Source organism: Rhipicephalus sanguineus, chromosome 4, assembly GCF_013339695.2.
Source record: "Rhipicephalus sanguineus isolate Rsan-2018 chromosome 4, BIME_Rsan_1.4, whole genome shotgun sequence".
NCBI lineage: Eukaryota > Metazoa > Arthropoda > Arachnida > Ixodida > Ixodidae > Rhipicephalus > Rhipicephalus sanguineus.
In genome coordinates, this window is record NC_051179.1 from 184,580,557 (window position 1) to 184,602,757 (window position 22,201).

The following is a 22,201-nucleotide window of genomic DNA, read 5'->3' on the forward strand; positions in this document are numbered from 1 at the left end:
TAGTGAGAAATGGAGGCCGCGTTGGTCATCTGAAGTGCGGGAATCATCCATTACAAACACGCAGACCCTAACCCACAACCCCCCGCGAAAGAAAAAGAAAAAGTCACAGTTTCAGCACAAGGACAAGGCAATGAATGCGATAGCAACAAATTGTAATGTTATCCGAAGTAAGGATGGCAGCAAACTCTTGTATTTGATATCGCATAACTCTACAAAACGTTGGTGTAAGGGAATGCGGCCACTCCAGGGAAAGATTCTTTTCTGCACAGTGTCTTCGCATTGAGATACGAGCCGCCCGCTAAGGCTGCCGAGAAAAGCGCGCGTACCAGCGATCGCGACCGTGCCCTTAGAACCAATGTTCAAAGTTGCTGCTTGAGAGACATCCCCCCAGCCCTCGCGTCTTTTCATCGCTCGTTCAAGACGGGCGGGGCGTTTCCTCTCTGCTTCGATGGCAGGCCCTCCCGAGTAAGTGTGTTGTCGCGTGCACCCTCCGAGCGACGGAAATGGGCCGGCTCATTGATCTCTGCTTCAGCCGCATTCGTCGGCCGCACCCGCGCGCTTTTACCCGTGTAGAACATATTGTTACGTGAGTGACAGTCGCTTTTACAAGTCGCTATTCACAAGATATATTTTCAAGAACTGCTGCAGCGCTGAGCAATCCGGCTCCGAGCTCGAGCAGCTAACGACCTTCGTCCTCTTCGTCGGGCGCACACGCGCGTCGACAATATGGATTCCGGCAGCCTACATGTAGCATAACCCCCGGCGCAAAGGCGCCGTCTCGGCGCATCTAGGCGTCAACGTCATTGGGCGAGTGGTACTGCTTCAGGCGTGCGACGTGTACGATGTCGCTGGCATGCGGGGTGGATGAAGACGACGAGTCAGCAGGAGCGATTTCATAGGTGACGGGAGTCACCGCACGAAGCACTCGGTATGGCCCTGTGTACCGAGAGAGCAGTTTGTCGGACAAGCCAACGTGCCGGGTCGGAGACCACAGCAGAACCAAAGAACCGGGCGAAAAGTGTACGTCGCGGTGTCGTTGATCATACCGACGGCGTTGGTTCTCTTGGGAGGCCAGAAGGCGAGTACGAGCGGCTTCGCGTGCATGAGCGGCCCCGGCTGATAGCGTCCAGGGCGTATTCAGTGGTCGGAGCTGCTGGCAACGGAATGACTGTATCAAGGGCAATGTGGGTTCGCGGCCGAACAGCAGGAAAAATGGGGAGTAACCAGCCGTGTCATGGCGCGAGGAATTGTAGGCAAATGTCACGTACGGTAGAGCAAGGTCCCAGTCGGAGTGGTCTGAGGAAACATACTTTGAAAGCATGTCGGTTAGGGTTCGGTTCAGACGCTCCGTGAGGCCATTCGTTTGCGGATGGTACGACGTAGTGAGCTTATGCCGCGTTTCACATGAACGCAGGATGTCCGCTATGACTCTCGATAGAAATGTGCGGCCACGGTCCGTGAGCAGCTGGCGTGGAGCACCGTGTTGCAAGATCACGTCGCGCAGAAGAAAATCGGCGACATCTGTGGCGCAGCTTGTTGGAAGAGCTCGTGTGATGGCGTAGCGTGTGGCGTAGTCTGTGGCCACAGCTATCCACCTGTTGCCAGCAGAAGACAGGGGAAAGGGCCGAGTAGGTCAAGCCGACGCGAAAGAAGGGTTCGGACGAAATGTCGAGGGGTTGAAGGCACCCAGCCGGAAGCGTCGATGGTGTTTTGCGGCGTTGACATTTCTCACACGCCGCGACGTATCGTCTGACGGAGCGTGCGAGACCTGGCCAATAGAAGCGACGGCGGATTCGGTCGTATGTGCGGGACACACCAAGGTGACCGGCAGTTGGAACGTCGTGAAGTTCGTGGAGTACAGCGGAGCGGAGGTGTTGGGTACAACAAGCAGCAGGGATGGTCCGTCTGGATGAAAGTTGTGGCGGTATAGCGTACCATTCTTGAGTACGAACGAGCGATGAGATCGGTCCGAAGGTGAGGCTTCGAGGCACTCGATGATAGCCCGTAAGGATGCATCACGGCGTTGCTCGTCGGCTATGTGGGTCAGTTGGGAAACGGTGCACACGCAAGCGTCGGTGTTAGGGACGGTGCGCGACTCGCCAACCGGATAGCGAGATAGGCAGTCGGCGTCCTGATGCAGGCGTCCAGACTTGTACGTCACTGCAAAAGTGTACTCTTGCAGTCGCAGAGCCCAGCGACCAAGTCGACCTGTGGGATCCCTTAATGATGAAAGCCAGCAGAGCGCGTGGTGGTCGGTGATTACGGAGAAGTGAGTGCCATATAAATATGGACGGAACTTGGAGACCGCCCAGACAAGAGCAAGGCATTCTCTTTCGGTGATCGAATAGTTGCGCTCCGCAGGTGTAAGGAGGCGACTAGCGTAGGCGATAACGCGGGTCGTGTCCCTGCTGACGTTGGGCGAGGACGGCTCCGATCCCGTGACCACTGGCATCAGTTCGGACCTCAGTCGGGGCGGATGGGTCAAAGTGGGCCAATATAGGTGGCGTCGTCAAAATTGTGATGAGTGAGAGAAGGCGGCAGCTTGAGTGGACCCCCACGAAAATGGGACGTCTTTCTTTAGAAGATCAGTAAGTGGTCGAGCGATTGCTGCAAAGTCCTTCACGAACCGCCGGAAATAGGAACAGAGTCCCACAAAACTCCGAACATCTTTGGCGGATTTGGGTACTGGGAAACTGGTGACGGCACGAATTTTCTCAGGGTCCGGCCGCACACCAGAAGCATCAACGAGGTGGCCCAACACTGTAATCTGTTGGCGGCCGAAGTGACACTTCGACGAGTTCACTGGAGGCCAGCATTGCGGAAGACGTCGAGAATAGCCGACAGACGCTCAAGGTGGGTCTCAAATGTAGGTGAAAATACGAGGACGTCGTCTAGGTAACAAAGGCATGTTGACCATTTGAACCCTTGTAGCAGAGAGTCCATCATGCGCTCGAACGTGGCTGGGGCGTTGCATAGACCGAAGGGCATAACCTTGAATTGGTACAGGCCATCGGGAGTGACGAAGGCGGTCTTTTCTTGGTCTTTCTCGTCCACGGCAATCTGCCAATAACCGGAGCGAAGGTCTATGGATGAAAAGTAGCGTGCGCCATGGAGACAATCGAGAGCGTCATCAATGCGGGGCAAAGGATACACGTCCTTTTTCGTAATTCGATTTAGATGCCGGTAATCGATGCAGAAACGCCACGTGTTGTCTTTCTTTTAACCAGGACGACGGGTGACGCCCAAGGGCTCGATGAGGGCTCAATAATGCCTTTAGCTAACATCTTGTTTACTTCTTCTTGAATAATCTGGCGCTCCGATACGGACACCCGATACGGTCGACGGTGAATGGGAACAGCATCACCTGTGTTGATATGGTGCTGCACAAGAGAAGTTTGGCCGAGTGGTCGATTGTCAAGGTCAAAGATCTCGCGGTAAGAAGCCAAAAGGCGGATGAGGGCGGCTGATTGCGCTGGGGGGAGGTCTGGGGCAATCATGGGGCGTAATGCCATGTCGAGGCTTGTGGTATCGGGTGGGCGACAAGGAATATTGGAGCATACGTCTGCTGCAAAGAGGTGACGTGGTCATCGGCTAAGGACCGCAACGTGGCGATTAAGATGCCTTGAGGGAGGACTTGCTTCGTGAAGCCGAAATTTATGACGGGGAGATGTACCCGGTTAGCGGCTATAGTTATGACGCAGTGAGGCACAGTGATGTCACGTGCCAGAAGTACATCAGTAATCGGCGTGACGACGTAGTGCCCATCCAACACGGATGAAGTCGTTGTGAATTCGGCGAATGTTAGGGCTTTAGGCGGTAGACGGATGAAATCTGAGGTGCAGAGGCTGTGTGGGAGGTCGGGGTGAATATCTGGCTGAAGAGGAAGGTCCAAGCAAAGAGTACCAGCGGAACAGTCTATCAGGGCAGAATGGGTCGACAGGAAGTCCATCCCTAGGATGAGGTCATGAGGACAATTATGGAGCACCGTGAAGAGGACAGGAACGTAACGGTCGGCTATGCTTATGCGAGCTGTACACATTCCAGTGACAGGAACAGTTCCGCCATCGGCGACGCGTACAGCTTTTGTAGTAGCAGGTGTGAGGACTTTTTTCAGTCGGCGACAAAGACGAGCACTGATTATGGACACGTGAGCTCCAGTATCGACTAGAGCCGTCAAAGAAATACCGTCCACATGCACATCGATGAGGTTCTTGTCGTAGGAAGCGTCAACGGAGGATTTGGTTCAGAAGGAGATGATGCAGCACTACCTCCAGGAGCTGCACGATCTAGTTTTTCCGTCGGGTACGATGCAAAGTTGGGCGGCGAGGGGTGGCGGCGGGGTTGGGGGCGACGGGGAACGACGGCGTTGAGGGGACGGTGAACGAGCAGGAGGGGCGGCTGTTAGGTGTGTCACCAGTAGGGTCTGTACGGCTGGGCGAATACCGGCGAAGATCTTCATATGGGCGGGAAGGCGAGAAAAATTGGGTCCTATATGGCGGCGTCCAAGTGGCGCGGCAGTAGCGGGATACATGACCAACGCGGTGGCACCGGAAGCAGATGGGTCTGTCGTCGGAGTACGCCATTCCGCTGGGTTGCGAGATCGTGGAGGAACGAATGGGTCACTTCGAGGTGCATTCATGGGCATTGGTCGGGACGAGGGGCGAGAGACGGGGCAGGCGACAGGGAACCCGAGGTTGGCGAATTCTTGTCGTACGACCGCCTGAATAACGGAGACCGCGGGGGTTGGTTGTATAGTGGCATGGTCGAATGGAGAGGGCTGGAACGGCGCTGGACTTGCCGCTTCAAGTTCCCGTCGAACGATACGCGTTACACTCTGCTCAAAGGGCGGTGTAGCGGCGGAATCGGGGCAGGTGGACGTGGCAGCCGTGTTTGGCAACCGAGAAAATTGAGGGTGCACACGACGGCTTTTGGCCGTTTCGAAACGGCGGCATTCTTGAATGATGCGGTCGATAGTCGAGACGTTGGTGTAGACCAGCAAATGGAAAGCGTCGTCCGCGATGCCTTTCAAAACGTGACCCACTTTGTCAGCTTCGGGCATTGCCTCGTCCACTTTCCGGCAAAGAGCAAGTACTTCTTGTATGTATGAGACATACGACTCAGTAGGTGACTGGACACGGGTAGCGAGCTCTTGTCGTGCAGCTGCGTGGCGACCGGTCGGGTTCCCAAAGATGTCACGTAGCTTCTCCTTGAACGTGTCCCAGCTGGTGAGCTCGGTCTCATGTGTTTCGTACCAGATGCGCGGAGTTCCGTCCAAGTAGAAGAGAACATTAGCGAGCATCATGGTAGGGTCCCACCGGTGAGTTTGACTGACCCGTTCATACAGGCGAAGCCAGTAGTCGACGTCGAGGCCAGGTTGCGCAGAGAATGTCCCAGGATCGCGGGGGGTGGGGACCGCAACAAAGGTTGTCGTAGGAGCCGCAGATGGAGATGGGGACGGGTTGTCATTGGAAGCCATGGCGAGAGGCTGGATGACGCGGCCACTGCGGAGCTGCGTGATGAGGACGGGGAACGTTCCACCTCCACCAAATATGTTACGTGAGTGACAGTCGCTTTTACAAGTCGCTATTCACAAGATATATTTTCAAGAACGGCTGCAGCGCTGAGCAATCCGGCTCCGAGCTCGAGCAGCTAACGACCTTCGTCCTCTTCGTCGGGCGCACACGCGCGTCGACAATATGGATTCCGGCAGCCTACATGTAGCAATATTATGCGCGGGGGGATGTTATCAATTTGTACTTTATATGGGACATGACGGCAAAAACCCGTTGAGAGTGTCCTCCATATAATTGCTATCACAATAAAAAAGGACAGTGGTTCTCAAATTTCCTGATGCTTGTTTTATTGCACCCAGAACGCTTTTTAGGCCACTTTTGCCGCAGTACACTGGTGTCCTGTGGAAAAGCGTACCGAGGTTTAGAAGGGATTATTAGTAGAGCTGTGCGAATAGCAAAATTTTGGGTGCGAAGCGAATTCGAATAATAAAGATTGAGTGCGAATCGAATCGAATAATTTCGAATAATTTTAGAATATTTCTCAAACATTTTTCGAATAATTCGAAGTGAAATTGCAGAAAAAGTTGCAGAGAATCCCTATGTTCTTGTGAGATAGCAACATGAAAGTGTTTCTTTTCGCTAGGTTGATGAAGCGCTGGTAGGGTCATATTTCTTTCTTATCTTTCTTATCAACAGTGAGGCAACGTAGAGGCCAAATTGTATTTATGTACATGATTTGGTGCAACCAAAGTGCTGCCGACAACACTTTACACGTGATAGGCAGAGATGCCATTTCCTCAGCCTCTCCTCCTCTTTCAACTGCTGTGGAAGGCTAACTGATGTGGCGGACAAGGGTGTGCTCCCTTCAAGTCCGGAGTTCCAAATCTGCCTTGTAGACGTCGATATATAAGAACATCTAAAATTTTGGATGCTAAAAAGCTTCGGCGTCCGATTTTTCGGACTTCCTGCCCAAATTTCAGGTCCAAAACAGCATTAATTGAGCCCCAAACTCTGCCACATCTTTCATCTCCATGTTGGAACCAGCGTTTTCTTGAGTTAATACATTCGCGACCGTAGCGGAGCTTGAAAGGCAGCTTTACCGCAATGCAGGGGTGTGATGAGGTGAAGCATATTGAAAATTTAGGGACCACTTCCAAACGGACGTTGACTGTCTCTTGACTAAGTTCGACCGCAACGGACCTTGAAAGGCAGCTTTACCGCAATACGGGTGTGTGAGGAGGTGAAGCATATTGAAAATCTAGGGACCACTTCCAATCGGACGTTGACTGTCTCTTGGCTAAGTTCGACCGTAACGGAGCTTGAAAGGCAGCTTTGCCGCAATACGAGAGTGTAATGAGGTGAAGCATATTGAAAATCTGAAGGGGTCACTTTCAACCGGACGTTGACTGCATTTGTTTTTGGGAAGTTCGAATAGTTCGAATAGTAAAATTTCAGTGCGAATCGAATCGAATAGCAAACACTATTCGAAAAATATTCGAAATTTCGAATATTCGCACACCCCTAATTATTAGTACTAGCTGTCAAGGACACAGCACATTTTATTCCTTAATTACTCATTCATGCACCTGCCGTGTAATTAAGAGTACTAGTATGATCGCTGGCGTCTAAAAAATTATTGGTAGTCATTTGGAGCTGCTGTGTACGGCGTTTCTGCAGCGTTGGGAAACAAATAGACAAAAACGTAGGCAAGTTTTCTTTTTTGTCCCCCCCCACTTGCTCCTGCTTTACGAATGTCCCGAATTTCGAGGTTGCCAGGTTCGCAGGTCCACATTAGCATTTGCAGTGCCTGTCGAAATATTTGACAGAACCTGCAAATGCTAATGTGGACTTATTCATTGTTCGCACTGTCGGCCGGCTTAACACAACGCTTTTATTGAAATAGCAGCGTTCACGTGCACTGTGCACGAGTTAGCTGATGTTGAATGGTGTGTACATATTTTTGTTTTCTTTTCTAAAAGTAAGCCTTCTTTGTTATACTGCTCCAAATTTGGTATTTCGTGCTAAAAAAATCAGGCTTTTCTTCGTAACCTGCTCCAAATCTGCATTTTTTTGCTCCAAAAGCAACATTTTGCTGCTCCAAAAATTGCTCCAAATCCTATTTCAGCTGTTGCACCCCTGATCGCAGCAAAAGTTCATCTTAACAGAAGAGTGCCTGTTAGGCGGTTTGTCTGAAGAGAATTTTTTTTTGCATTATGTCTATGGGAAACCAAACAAAGGTCCCCATGTTGTTTCGCATAAGCAAGCATTCGTCTCAACTGAGTTCGTCTTAACAAGAGTGTACTGTAGTTTGTAAGAGCTATGAGTATGGGAAGGATCGGAGACACTAACGTTTGTCTAAAGAATCAAGACATGCCGAGGTAATTCAAAAATTGCACATTGCAAAAATCGCCTGTCCATGAACTTTTGCTGAGTATGTGAGTGCAGATGATATTCTTTGAATGTATGTGGTCACGAATCAGAAAATTTCTCATGGAAACTCCATCCCTGGCTAAGAAAATAAACACGGCCCTTTCAAAAAGCCACCGCCGTGGATGTAGCTGTACTGTGCTGTCACCAGCCTAGTTTCTTTAAGTAGCTGTGTTTGTGAGCTTCAAGCAGTTCTCTGCAGTCAACATATATATTCTGTAAAGTGTACTCCCCTTAGGAGGTTATTTTGTTCCTCAACACACCTTTACTTTCTGTAGTAATGCAAACATATAATACTGCTGTGTCTGGGATGTCATCCACACTGCTACTAACAATTCACACACTGCATGATGCAGCTAAGAATCACCCGAAGTTGCGCTGGACTTTTATGCTTCTTTACGAGGGAACACCTTTTGACATATCTGCAGGGGTGGAAGTGCTGCGCCATTTGCGCCACGCTGCGCCAATGCGCTTCTGCTGCGCCATCCTGCTCCAAAACGCATTATTGCGCCAAAACTGCTCCCAAGCGGTCTTTGGTGCACGGCCTCCGCGATGGGCTCCGGTGCGCTGCCGGAACCGATCACCGAGGCTACGTTTGGTGCCTTCATGTGCCGCTGTCATCCGTGTCATGGCGCGCCCAAGCGAGCTTATATCATTATATCATCATCACGTCACTTGGCGCGCTCTCGCGACCTTGTCGAAAGCGCAAAAAACCTAGCGAAGAAGAAAGTGAGTTGTGCAGCCATATGGCCATATTTCGATTGTGACGCCGGCGGCAGCGGAGTTTTTTGGCGCGCTGCGCGCACGAGGCGGTTGTTGTCATCGTGGCCTGGGATTGCGAACATGAATAAAAGTAAGTGCGTTGACGCTTCATAAGGTCGGAAAGGTTCTATTTACTGCGAATATTTAATTTGATGTGAAGCCATGAAGATAGTGCGAGCAGCTGCCGCGAACGTAAACGCGCGACCATTATTAGAAACTTTGCATTAGGAAACCACCGTAAAGCTGATTATGTAATGTGGATTTTGTTTCATAAGTCTGTATGAAAACGAAAAATCTGTTTAATCCGTTTGCGGTCTATGAAGCCACTACCAACTGCGAAATCACTCACAGGGCTTCAGTTTGTGTTAGTCGGTTGGACCATTTCTGAAACTCATTTTTTTTAGCGAGAGCATGCCTATCCATGTGCAGAATTTGTTGCATTGCACACAAGCCCTTAGACGTTATAAATGCAGCATGTAAACGCGCTCGTGCAGCGACGAGCTTAGTCTCGCTGGTGCGATCGGTCGCGTTGTTCGATTTTGGCTCGTGAGAACCTGCGCTCGGCTCGTGGTCGAGTACGCCGTAGCTCGTACCATCCGCAGCACAACATGACATGCCGCTCGCCGCCGTGGCTGTGTGTGGCTTGGTACATGAGGTGGCGAGTGAAGAAATATACAAAAAAGAACAAGATAGACACTTGGAAGTTTATTACTGAAAAGACGAATGTGTGGTAGTACGAAAACAGAACCACGGGATACAAATTGTGCACTTGCGACATCTAGTATCATCGCACCTCAAGTGCCATATTTGCGTGCATATAACCGACACCAACAATTGACAAATCTTGGAACTTGAAGGGAAAAGGTGGAAGTGCATGGCTCAATTTTTGGCGCGATTTACGCGCGTTTGGAGGGACGCGCGCGTTTTTTGACGAACGCCTTCGCGAAATCGCGCTGTTGCGTCCCGAATGTCTTGATATCATGCGCGACTGACGCGTGGTCGGAGGGTCGCACGTGTCATTTTGATGAACGCTATCTCAAAAATCACGCCGCCGCGTCTTCCTACTCGAAGTAGAAAAGAAAACGCCTCGCGCGGCGCATCGCCCGCTCGTCCGAGAAGTGGAGTTTAGGGTGCAGACGCTTGTTTGTTTGGTTTCTTCCAATGCCTCCAGACGGCGCTGACCTCCGCGCATTTCGAAGGAACTTTTTGAAGCCGGCGTAGGCTTTTGACGAAAATGCAACCCGGCAAACGCGGCGCAAGAACGCCGCTGCTGAAAAACGTTCATTACCATGAACGTTTTTCATTTGTCAGTCTAGTCAAGTGTAGCTATTCAAAACATCGCTTATCTCGTTTTCCTGAGTCATTGCTCTATCACAGCTGTGATGTTTTAATGATAACACCTACGCGTGCGTGTGTATATATATCATTTGTTTAAGTGCTGTTGGTTCCTCAATATTGAATGTTTTCTAAAATCGTTGGAATTTCTTGTGTTTACCAGAAATAAAAATTAAACAACAATGATGTTTGACCCTACAATTCTGCTCCAAAACTAACTTGCATTGCTCCAAAACACACATTTTGGTGCTCCAAAGCTGCTCCAAAACAGCATTATTCCTGCTCCCTGAGCTGCTACAAAACGCTCACGCCCGCTTCCACTCCTGTATCTGTCATCAAGTAATCTCCTGTTTAGTTACTATAGCACAAGCTGTCCTGTTCACATGTTGGAACTGAAACAAATTTGGCATGCTTCCTTTCTTGCTTTTACTGGAGCTTTACCAGAAGTTTCACTGGTGCACTGCATTTTTTTATAATGAAAAGTCGTGTTTCAGGACTTTTGTCCCGGTATTTTCATTGGAATAACCTGTTGGGATATAGGAAAGAAGATGACTTTTAAGGGCTCGTTTTTCTTTGTTAGACTTTTCTTTGTAACAGACAATAATTTCCTTGGCATTATTGTCTGTTAGTTCTCATGAATACTGTAGGGATATAGTGATGATGTGGATCAGTAAGTTGTTTGTACTCTTTCAAAGGCTCATATTTCAGCAAAAACTTTAACCCAGCTGTCAACAAAATGTGTTGGCGGGCTAGTTGGTGAGAATCCATATTGCTTTTTTAGCGCAAAAACGACACAAGCGCTGTGTTCCAGCTGTCAACATTGTTACTGTTTGAAGACACAAGCTGTCTTTTAATTGAAATGATCAGAAACGGTCGAATCTCACTGCAACGAATGCTGCTACAACAAAATTTTCACTTAATGAAAATTCTATGATTCTATGTTAGCTGCTGACAAAAATATGATAAAATCTTTGTTGCAACAAATAATTTTTCTCAGTAACTCCACTTAAACAAATTTTTCTCAGAGGTCACCAGATATGGAAACAGCACCTGCTCAAGACTGCCATGAAATTCTTATGGCAACTTGACAAGTTCTCACATGCTCGGGATTCATTTTGCAGGTTGACCAAGTCACAAGACGTGATCCGTCTCAGACACGCTTTCCTCGGCCACATGCACCTCCTGTGTGCACGGTAGAGGAAATAGTAACCCGGAGTTTTGGAGCACACTCCGCACACTTACAGAGTCATCCAAATAATAACTCTTAGTGCAGACAAATATGTCCGAATTGGCGAGAGTTTTGTGCCACTGAACAGTGCATACACTTGCGCAGCCTATGCATAAAATGTTGCTGCAGCGAAATTTCACTACAGCAAATTTTTTCGTCTGTCCTGTCAGTTTCAATTTAGTGGGATTTGTTTGTTTATTCATGAAGGATGTTATATTATCTAAATGTTTTCATACTTGCATTTTTAACTGTGTTCTAACTAACTTGACCAAAATAACAGTTCCTGTGTGGCCACAGATTGATGACTGCAAGAGTGACTCTTGACCCTTGCTTCAGGTGTTGGGCAGTGACTGCGGGGACGACTCGGCCGAAGTCGTGGTGGACCTGCTGTCACAGCTCGAGAAGAGGGACACTGGTGCGTGTTCCTTCAATGCACTTGTACGAATGAGAGCTGTTCAAGCTGCGTTCTGTTCATTGTGGACTGGATTCATGTGATGGGGGATGGACAGGCATGTCTTAGCTTAAGACTACCGAATTGCACTTGGCACAAGCTGCTGAGGTTCTTTCAACTCAGCCATGGAAGTGCTATGGGGAGGAAATGCTGTGCCGTTGCACCGTATTTATGTCAAGAGCAATCTTTGGTGCCATCCTTGGCGTCACCATCTTGGAGGTGAATCAAGTGGCCGTAGCCACGGACACATCCTACACCATCGGTGTTCCATTTGCTGTTTGTGCTTTTTTGTTGTATTTTCATTTATAAGAGGTTTAAATGTTCCTCTGTTATGTGGTCTTGTTTCGTGCCGTTTGTCTTGCAGTTTTGTATGTCTCATTCTATAGTGTGTTGGGAAGCTTGGTTGACGAGGTTGTCGGATCAGAAAGTGGCTTCGGATAATGTTTGCTCACGCACAGTTTGGCACAGTTGCTGATGGTGCCTCTATGGAGAGACCTTGCACATGCATAAATGCTGGTAAAAGGAAGGCAGTGAAAAGGAGAAACAGCAGGTTAGCAGAAGTCCTTGTCATACTGCATGATCCCATGGCAGTTAATAAAGGGACTGAGAACTGGTTGTTGTCGACCAAGCTTTTTACAGCTCAACGAAAAGCTCCTCCTCAGTAGTGGTTAAACGTGCAGCGGTTGATGCCAAAAGCACGTGGATATTTTGTAAGCAGAATTTCTCCCTCTGAGAAGCCACTAAAAAAAGTACGAGTCTCTCCTCCAGCAACACTAAGAAGGGACAGCAATCTCGATAGACCTCCTCGCAAACTGTTCATCACGCTCAACGTTCTACTTTCACAGAAGTGAGTGCAACTGTGGTTAGCCACCTTAATATTAACATTTTTAACCATTTTTTAATATGAAAAGCTGGTAGAATTTTGCAAATACTGATCTTCGCGTGAAATCCCTTTAGTGCCTCGCAAGCCACTACAGCTACCACTAGTCCCTCAGCTAACAACTTTCATGCTGCCTGTGGCTTCCACGACTAGCTCTGGCAACACGCGTCCGTGATTAGCTCCGGCAGTGGCAAGTTGCCAGAGCTAATCACGGAGGCCACATGCTGCCGCTCATGAGCATCGAATCGCACTTGAAGCGAAGGCGGCACCACTGTTCTGCTCACTACAAACAAAGGTGTACGGGCAATATTTAAGTTATAAAAGATTATGATACAGAAAAGTGTGCTGTACTTCAACACTGATATAGGATCATTAACCGTGTGCACCACTTAAAGGTCACGTGATCAGGATCATATCTTCACTTTTCTGCCCCGTGGGGCACCAAAAGCAACTTCAGTGAAGAAATAATAATATAAATCTGCGCCTAATGAGAAAAACACAACTCCTTTTAGCCAGTACGATCGACAATCTTTTCATTAGTGGGGCTATCTAAATTCGAGTTCTGAGTGGTTGTCTGTCCCGTTAAACCTTGATATAACAAAATTCTTTAGATAACAGATATTTACTTTTTTAAAACTTCATGCCTATAGGCATCATGTATTTTTAACCTGAATGTATTGAAGCTTGATTACTCGTCATTTCAGTATGATGAAATTTCATTGCTGCCGGAAAGAAAGACTGAGGCAATAAACTTAGACTTCTGTTGGTACCAGTGGTGAAATGGTTAAATTGCATGCAGTTTTTTGGGAAGGCATTTTTCAAATAACATGCCACACACACATTGGAGAGCGGCCGTCAAAGTAGAGCAGCGCCTTTAGTGGCTGTGGCTGGGAGGCCAGAGGAATCGTGAACGCTTTCCTTGCCTCTGCAGAGGGATAGCATGCAGGAGGCTAGGCGCATCCTAGTGTGCACTAGTCTACGCAGAGCAGTCTGCATTCTGCGTCACTTGTGCCTCGCATCAGCATGTGATTTGGGGTTATTGCTAGGGGTGTGCGAATATTCGAAATTTCGAATATTTTTCGAATAGTGTTTGCTATTCGATTCGATTCGCACTGAAATTTTACTATTCGAACTATTCGAACTTCCCAAAGACAAATGCAGTCAACGTCCGGTTGAAAGTGACCCCTTCAGATTTTCAATATGCTTCACCTCATTACACTCTCGTATTGCGGCAAAGCTGCCTTTCAAGCTCCGTTACGGTCGAACTTATAGCAAAAAAGACAAAGTCCGGTTGGAAGTGGTCCCTAGATTTTTCAATATGCTTCACCTCATCACAGCCCCGTATTGCGGCAAAGCTGCCTTCCGCTACGGTCGAACTTAGGCAAGAGACAGTCAACGTCTGATTGGAAGTGGTCCCTAGATTTTCAATATGCTTCACCTCCTCACACCCCCGTATTGCGGCAAAGCTGCCTTTCAAGGTCCGTTACGGTCGAACCTAACCAAGAGACAGTCAACGTCCGTTTAGAAGTGGTCCCTAGATTTTCAATATGCTTCACCTCATCCATCACACCCCCGTATTGCGGCAAAGCTGCCTTTCAAGCCCCGCTACGGTCGCAAATGTATTAACTCAAGAAAACGCTGGTTCCAATATGGAGATGAAAGATGTGGCAGAGTTGGGGGCTCAATTAATGCTGTTTTGGACCTGAAATTTGGGCAGGAAGTCCAAAAAATCGGATGCCGAAGCTTTTTAGAATCCAAAATTTCAGATGTTCTTATATTGGCCTCGAGGCCCACCACTGGAAACGCCGGCGCCACCGTCGGCGTGACGTACTTGGCAGGATCACGTGGTCTCCGCGGCCGCGTCGGCTACTTGTGGCGCACTGCCGCGTGCTCTGAAAACGAGTTTCAAGTCCCACATGCGCTGCGGTCTGTTCAAATTAGGAAGTTTTCTCTCATTTTCTACTAAATTGAAACCATTTTAATAGAGTGGCTGCCTCCGAAGGCGACGAACATGGGGCTCTACCGCTCGGTGCCGCAGCGCCGCGCTTACGCAAAGGAGCCCAGTGTCAGCCTGCACTGGTAACCGCGGGACAAGAAACAGCGTGAAGCATGGGTTGTAAAGCTCAGAACCGGCAAGTAGCCATCCGCTACGAGTCTTGTGTGCAACAAGCACTTCCACGACGAAGACTTTCGTTACTGCGTCGGGCCTGCGATGTTCGGTCAGTAGCAGACAGCGCGCACTGAGACGATGGCTCGCGCGCGCTTCCCGCCGGCAAATGATGCTTATCTGCCACAGGATGGTAAAAGCGCTACATTTTACCACGTGCGATGCCATCTCAGAACCCTCCAATGCGACCTCTTGATCGTCGGCCTCGTGCTCAGCGTCCACAAAATCGGCTGCAGATGCACAAGTCATTGTTTAGATACGTTTAATTAACGCACAGGGTCCCTTATGCATTCGTTAAAGATGACTAGAAGGCGAAAGCCAGCTTCTTCTTGTCAGTCGATGTACTGATTTTCCCGCGTTACTGTATTTTCTTTCTTTTCCTAGGCGTCGCATGCTACTACATGCTCGGTCTCGTAGACTGGTTCTCCTTCCACCAGCAATCTCGAAGTGGTCAAGCTTTGGTCTATGAATTTGTTGATCACAGAGAGCGGCAAGTTCACTGGAATGCAAACGGAACGATAATAAGGAGCATTAAAAAAAGGCATCGCATTTGCTCTACGTTTTGTGTGAGCACCAAACGAAACGAATGCGCTGAATAAAGAAACAGAAGCAGCGGCATTTGCCCGCTGAGAAGACCGATCAATACGCAGTGCGAGACAACTTGTCAAATGACATTGAAACGTACCAGAATTTAGACCGAAAAAGAAAAAAAAAACACTGAATCGTCAGGACGGCAGATCACAAAGTTGTCATGCGCACCGAAGCCGCAGTTGTAAGGAAATTGTTTTTGAACTGCTCTGATAGCGTCCGCGCAACAGTAGTTGTTTGTTTACTCACAAATTCTCATGTTACAGCGAAAGCTGTTATGAGATCATTTCACCGGCCGTTTTTGGCGCCGTAGTTGTCCGCCGCCGCCGCCGGTGTCCGTAACCAGTATCGCTCGAAATAAGAAAAAAAACGAAATAAGAAAAAAATCAAGGATGGAACGAGGTTAGAACCTGGGCCCTCTGCGTGGGAGCCCAGTATTCAACCTCTGAGCCATGCCGGTGCTTGAAACTGCTTTGCAAAAAGGTCCTATACAGGCTTCATGTCGGGAAGGAACCACATGAACATTTGCAGTATAGCGTGGTAGAAGAGTAAAATAAGCACCATTCGTCGCACAACGCGAATTCTGTAACCAGGCGTCACACAATGCGAATTGCGCAACGAGTAGGTTGTTGAATGCTTCCAACCCATTACAAAGGTCTCTGCCATAATTCTTCATCGTCATCAGGCACAGCATCAACAAAGTGTGCATAATGTCTTACATGCGTTTAGCAGGTACCACGGCTCTCCGTAGAATGACGAAAAATGGCACAGTGCCTGCTGACCTACTTTTCAAAAATTACAGTGATTTATAGCGTAGTGGGTTCCTCGCAAGTGCACTTGTTATGGTTGCCAAGGAAGCCCATAAGCGCATGATCAATTTCCTCGGGGTCTCAGTAAAATTACAATGATTTATAGCGTAGTCGGTTCCTCGCATGTGCGCTTGTATTGGTTGCCAAGGAAGCCCATAAGGGCATGATCCATTTCCTCTGGGTCTCAGTAAAATTACAATGATTTAGAGCGTAGTGGGTTCCTCTCAAGTGCACTTGTTTGTTTGCCAAGGAAGCCCATAAGCGCATGATCTATTTCCTTGGGGTTTCATTAAAGTTCTTCGCCCCCCCCCCCCTCTCTCTCTCCCACGTCAACGTATGTTATACAGCATGACGGGAGAGGGGAATAGCAACCGGGCGTCACCCAATGCAAATTACATAACTGGTGGGCCGTTTAAAGCTTCCAACCCATTACAAAGGGCTGAGCCATAATTCTTCATCGTCATCAGTCGTCGCGTCAACAAAGTGCACATAATGCCTTACAGACGTGTAGCTGGTGCCTTGCTTCTCCGCAGAATGACGAATAATGGCTTAGTAGGTGCTTCCCAACTTCACAGAAATTGTGATTTATGGCGTAGTGGGTACCTTTCTAGTGTACTTGTATTGTAGCCCCAAGAGAGCTAGCTTACAACGGGCTCTAGAAACGCCGCTCTTCCAGCTTTCGCTGTGACTGTGCTGCGGTTTCAGCGCAGGCCTGGCGTTTTTTTTTTGCGGCCTAAAGTTCACAGCGCGGTGCCAAAACGCGCTCGTAGCAAAAGCGAAACCATCAGTACGAACATACATGCAGACGCTCATACATGTAGAGGCACTGTCAGTCGTCGCGAACCCGTGCGATCGCTGTCTTGAGGCTTCTTTCTGTTATTCTCCGTTTGGTTATACAGGCAGTCTACTCTAACGAGATATTTCACATAGTTTGCACTCAGCGAGTGACTACCTTTCACGCAAGAAGCCGGTTCAGGGGTCTGACAGCGTGAAGCGGGTGCTCGGTTTTCTGCAAAGAGACAGCGACTGTAGACTATCTTGTGCTTTCAGTTCGTCGAAAATGATTATCTTGACAGTAAAGAACACAGTTCATTTCGAAAGTACTTACAGAAATGCCCTGGAGGGCTTCCGCGAGGTGTTTTTGTAGAGCGCCGACAGCAAAACCTATGGGGAGCGCGCCGGCGGCATCCTGCCTAGCACGCAATTGAGGCGCGTCCGATAGAGGGCGACTCCGTAACTCCTCGAGGCCAATATCGACGTCTACGAGGCAGATTTGAAACTCCGGACTTGAAGGGAGCACACCCTTGTCCGCCACTTCAGTTGGCCTTTCACAGCAGTTGAAAGAGGAGGAGAGGCTGAGGAAATGGCATCTCTGCCTATCACGTGTAAAGTGTTGTCGGCAACACTTTAGTTGCACCAAATCATGTACATAAATACAATTCGGCTTCTACATTGCCTCACACTTGATAAGAAAGACAACTATGAAATATGACCCCACCAGCGCTTCATCAACCTAGCGAAAAGAAACACTTTCATGTTGCTATCTCACAAGAACATACTTAGGGATTCTGTGCAACTTTTTCTGTAATTTCACTTCGAATTATTCGAAAAATGTTTGAGAAATATTCGAAAATTATTCGAAATTATTCGATTCGATTTGCACTCAATCTTTATTATTCGAATTCGCTTTGCACCCAAAATTTTGCTATTCGCACAGCTCTAGTTATTGCTATCATTGCATGTCAAGTGACTAGCATGGGTAACTGTAAGCTTAGTTTAGTACTAAATGCAATGCTGTGTGCTGCATTTGCAGTTTCCATTATTTAATAGTTTTCCAATTGCTTCTATGGGAATACTGTGGCGAGATGCTCTTTTTACTTACCCCCCAAATTCTGACAAGAATTTTTACTTGCTCCAAAAAATGCTTTGAAGTGACCCAGGTTAGTAGCATCATTTTGAGTATAGAGCCACTGGCTCAGTTTAGTGTTTTTGTGCCACTCAGGGCAACACCCAAGGTTTTGATAACAAGCTGCAGTAGCATAATGGGCACAGTAGCTCTGCTTACACTGATTACTACAGTGCGTAGGACTTGCATTTCTTTTGGCATTATGTGTGCTGTGTGGCCACTGTGAACAGAATTATGTAGGTGTGACTAAAACCTTAAATGTTGCCACTGGCTTTCAAGTTCAGCAATATACAGTGGGCTCTCGATAATTCAAACTCGATGAGACCTGAGGATTTCCTTCGAATAATCAGAAGTTCTCATAAATATGAGCCGGGACAACATACCACAGTATGTTGTAATGAAACATGCACAAATACGTACATACCGTATTTTCTTGCGTATAACCCCCCCTGCATTTAAGCAGCACTCCCAACGACAAACTGCACAAAAATACAACTAAGAAAATAAAATCCCAGGGTATTGTTTTAAAGCCACCTCTCGTGCGTTGTCGTGAAGTAGTGCCGTGAAGCCGACTTGCACACTGAAATTCACATGTTACTCGAACCCGGACTTTAGCTCCGAATTTTCTATATATTTTACCTTATATGTAAGAAAATATGGTATGCACCAACCTGGGAACCACAAACAGTGGGAGATTCGTAAATGTGGGTGGGGGGAAGGTATGTGTCAAAAGAAAACTGGCGTACGCTTTTATTTTGAGCGTCATAGAAAACCCTGAATGATTGCCACTAATGTTTTTAGAGTCAGCACTATCACACTGGTGCTCATCTTATAGTACGAGTGGTAACCTGCGCACACTTGTGTAATTAAAACACCCCTAAAAGCGAATTTTGGTTTGTGACTTTTTTACTGTAAATTGTTGCTTTGTGTCTATAATCCCAAAACTGAATCGTGAATACTCTAAGGTATCGTATCATTAATGCTAGCACCGTTACTTGTGACCAATGTTGCGTCACCTCAAAACGCTCTTGAAAGTGCAGTTTTTAAATCGGGGCTTTGCACACGATAATGAATAAAATGATGTGGGTGCTTCGGTATGTTAAGCCTGTGAAAGTGCGTGTCCCCGCAGGAAAAAAAAAAGCATTCCTGGCCTAAGCAGCTAGAACTACTTTGAGAGCAGCCCGTGCCAGGTGCCAGATGCAGTATTGTGTGCGACCCGCAAATCTTCTGTGACGTCGACAATACTCGCTTTTCTTGTGGAACGTCATGCAGGGCCTTGATCTACGTCACAGCAGTGGCGATGTCGCGAGGTGCTGACAACTCAGATGAGCACTCATACTTACTTTAAAACCAAATTAAAATATCTTAAAGCTAACGTCCTCCACAAATAATCAGTCAGACGTTCCCCCGCATACAGGACAATCCAACAACTCAAACATCTTGAGGTTTCAATTTTGGTGTCAGGGTTCCCTTAAGGGACAAAATGTGTTGTGACCCGTGGCAGCTATACTTGCGGACAACTTTTCTTGGCAATGAAGGGAAAGCTTTGGGGATTGAGCTTCTTCACATGTAGTCCTATGCGAAGTAGTCTGGTTTTGTGCGCGTCTCATATGGTTTCGCGCAATCAGTGTTGCATGCCGACACAGATACCACTTAGTGTTTAAGGTACACATAAAAGGTGGGACTCTCTCACATGTCCAAAAACACAAAGTGACAGCGTATAAAGTGAAATAAATCGAAATATTTCACTGGTGTGTGCTGTGTTTTGTCTCCAAGAGTAGCATGTAGAAAATAAAGGAGTAGTTTTTATATCTCACGTAAAAAATACGGATGCAATTGTGGAACTACATTCATTAGCAGTAGGATACTCGCAAGTTGGCACTGTAGCCTTTGCTTCATAGATAAGAAAAGTTGTCCTTGAGTATAGTAGCCCTTTTCCAATCTTAGTACGCTTTTCCACATGACACCACAGTACTGTAGCGAAAGTGACTTAAGCATTCCACACGTTATGAATCAAGACCAGACTGTCTCATTTTTTTTTGAGACAGTCTGAGGAAGTGCTGTCCTTGTGTGTAAATGCAGTAGGTCATCAAGTTGTTTTCAACAGGTTGTGTGAAGCATGCTGCCTCACCTCTAGGCCAACGCATTTTGGCTTCGCAGAGCTATCGCGTGCTCGTGGCCGATGCGAGCGGCTCTCCGAGGCCCTGGCCCAGAGTGAACGAGAGGTGGCTGCATGCAGGGATGCCTTGCACGACTACCAGCTGCAGATGGAAGCTCAGCGGGCAACCCACGAGGCACAGCGCTCCCGCGTGCACGACTTGCAGGTGACAGAGGTCTTTGTCTCGTGCAACACAAAAGCATGATGAGGCTATAGTTTCTTCCATGTATTACTTCATATTATAGAAAATTTTGTTGAGGCGATGTTGCCAAAATACGAAAAATGCACTTGGAACTCTGTGATGTCATGTGCGAAATTTACAAATGAAACTTTGACCTTTATTTTCTCTTTTTTTAATTAAAGCTTGATGCTGAAATTAACGACATTAGAGTTTTCAGAGTGATATTTATCAAGTTAGACCGATTCTATGTTTCACTTTAGTGTCCCCTTAAGGTTGCTGTATCGGGGATGCATGTTACGTGCAGGTGCAACTTGGTGAGGCACGGGAAGGCTGCGAGTTCCTGCAGGCGGAGCGTGCCACCTTGGCGGAGGCACAGCTCGAGTCCGAGGCCGAGATGCGTCGCCTCCGTGGTCTCCTCGAGGCAGCCCTGGAGACGTCGCGCATCCTCTATCAGCGCTGTGCCAAGCTCTTTGCAAAGTGCCAGCAGAAGAGGTGCTTATCTCAACTGCATCTTATGCGTTCACAACACTGCGATTAATGCATGCCGCTAAACCCTAGGCAATGACATCGGGTGTGGCATCTGTGACTGCCACATTAACGATTCTTGAGTGTAAGCAATCGCAGGAGACAAGACACAATCATGTACGCATGAAAGTGGCATGCTGTTAACTAATGGAGGCACGATTTGATGAACAGAAGGACAAATGCGATCTTGCAGGATGGCACATTTCATGTTTGCTGGTCTGTGCCAAGAACTAAAGGCATTTTTCACTGCTGTTTCCAGGCATTTCAGGAAAGCTGAGAACTTTCCTTGCTAATTGCATTCTAATAGGGGACAAATTATTTCTTTGACTCTCTCACATATTTTTTTTTTCTGTCCTGCCTGAATACTTTTATATTTTTATGTTCTGCATGATATTAAAAAAAAAAGATAACTGTGTGGCACCTTTTTAGCAGCACATAAATTTACTAGGCTTGTGCGAATATCATTTTCTTGGTCTGAAGCAAAGTTGAAACAAATAGCAAACACTATCAATTAATTTCTAAGTGAATTCGAAGAGTGGTACAATCTCCATAAAGCCCCGACGCCATTGCCAGGTCTTCGGAAATAAAGCTGGATATAACGAAATGGACCAATTCCCCCAAAATTCGTTATAAACAGGTTTTTGTTGTATCCAGTTTCAGTACGAAAATTCGGAAAAGAAAGGCACAAATTAAACACAAGGGGAATTGAAGCCAGAGCTCACCCAAAACATTTATTTAGTGGCAAAAAACTGCTTTATTTTTCTCTATTGCTTGTTTGTGAGAGATGGCAATACTGAACGTTCGTAGGACATTAATACAACGCTGCTTCGTCATTGTCTAGTCATGGCCTCCGAGATTGGCTCCCGCAACGACAGTGCGTTGCCGGAGCCAGTCTTAGAGGCTAAGGTCTCGCGAACCTGCGGCGCGGCACAAGACGGCAAAGCGCATGACGACAGTGACAAGTCGACTTCGGAAGATCAGTCATTGTCACTGTGGTCACGGACAGTTTTCACCGGCGCCTAATCTGACATCTCCTCGGTAGTGACGACACTGTTGTTGCCATTAAAAAAAATCGCAAAAGTTGCACGTCATCAGGGGCACTGAAACCACGCAAACGCCCACGGTGTCGAAAACAAAGAGCGAACTCCATATGTGACGCGGCCCCACATATACGGCACGAACTCAAAGCGTAACAACACTGAGCAAGGATTTTTTTTTTAGTGTCAAATTAACAAACTGCAGTTCAGAGACTACTGTAAGAACCGAAGAGT

General features: G+C 47.6%; 1 protein-coding gene across 1 annotated transcript in view; it reads left to right on the forward strand.

The window, feature by feature from the left end:
- The window catches only part of LOC119391906 (uncharacterized), a 50,900-nt gene that overhangs the window by 12,584 nt on the left and 16,115 nt on the right, over positions 1–22,201 (forward strand). The window contains exons 4-6 of the mRNA XM_037659557.2: positions 11,602–11,680; positions 20,227–20,390; positions 20,710–20,897. Coding sequence (XP_037515485.2) covers positions 11,602–11,680; positions 20,227–20,390; positions 20,710–20,897 — 431 coding nt within the window. The remainder of the gene's footprint in view (positions 1–11,601; positions 11,681–20,226; positions 20,391–20,709; positions 20,898–22,201) is intronic.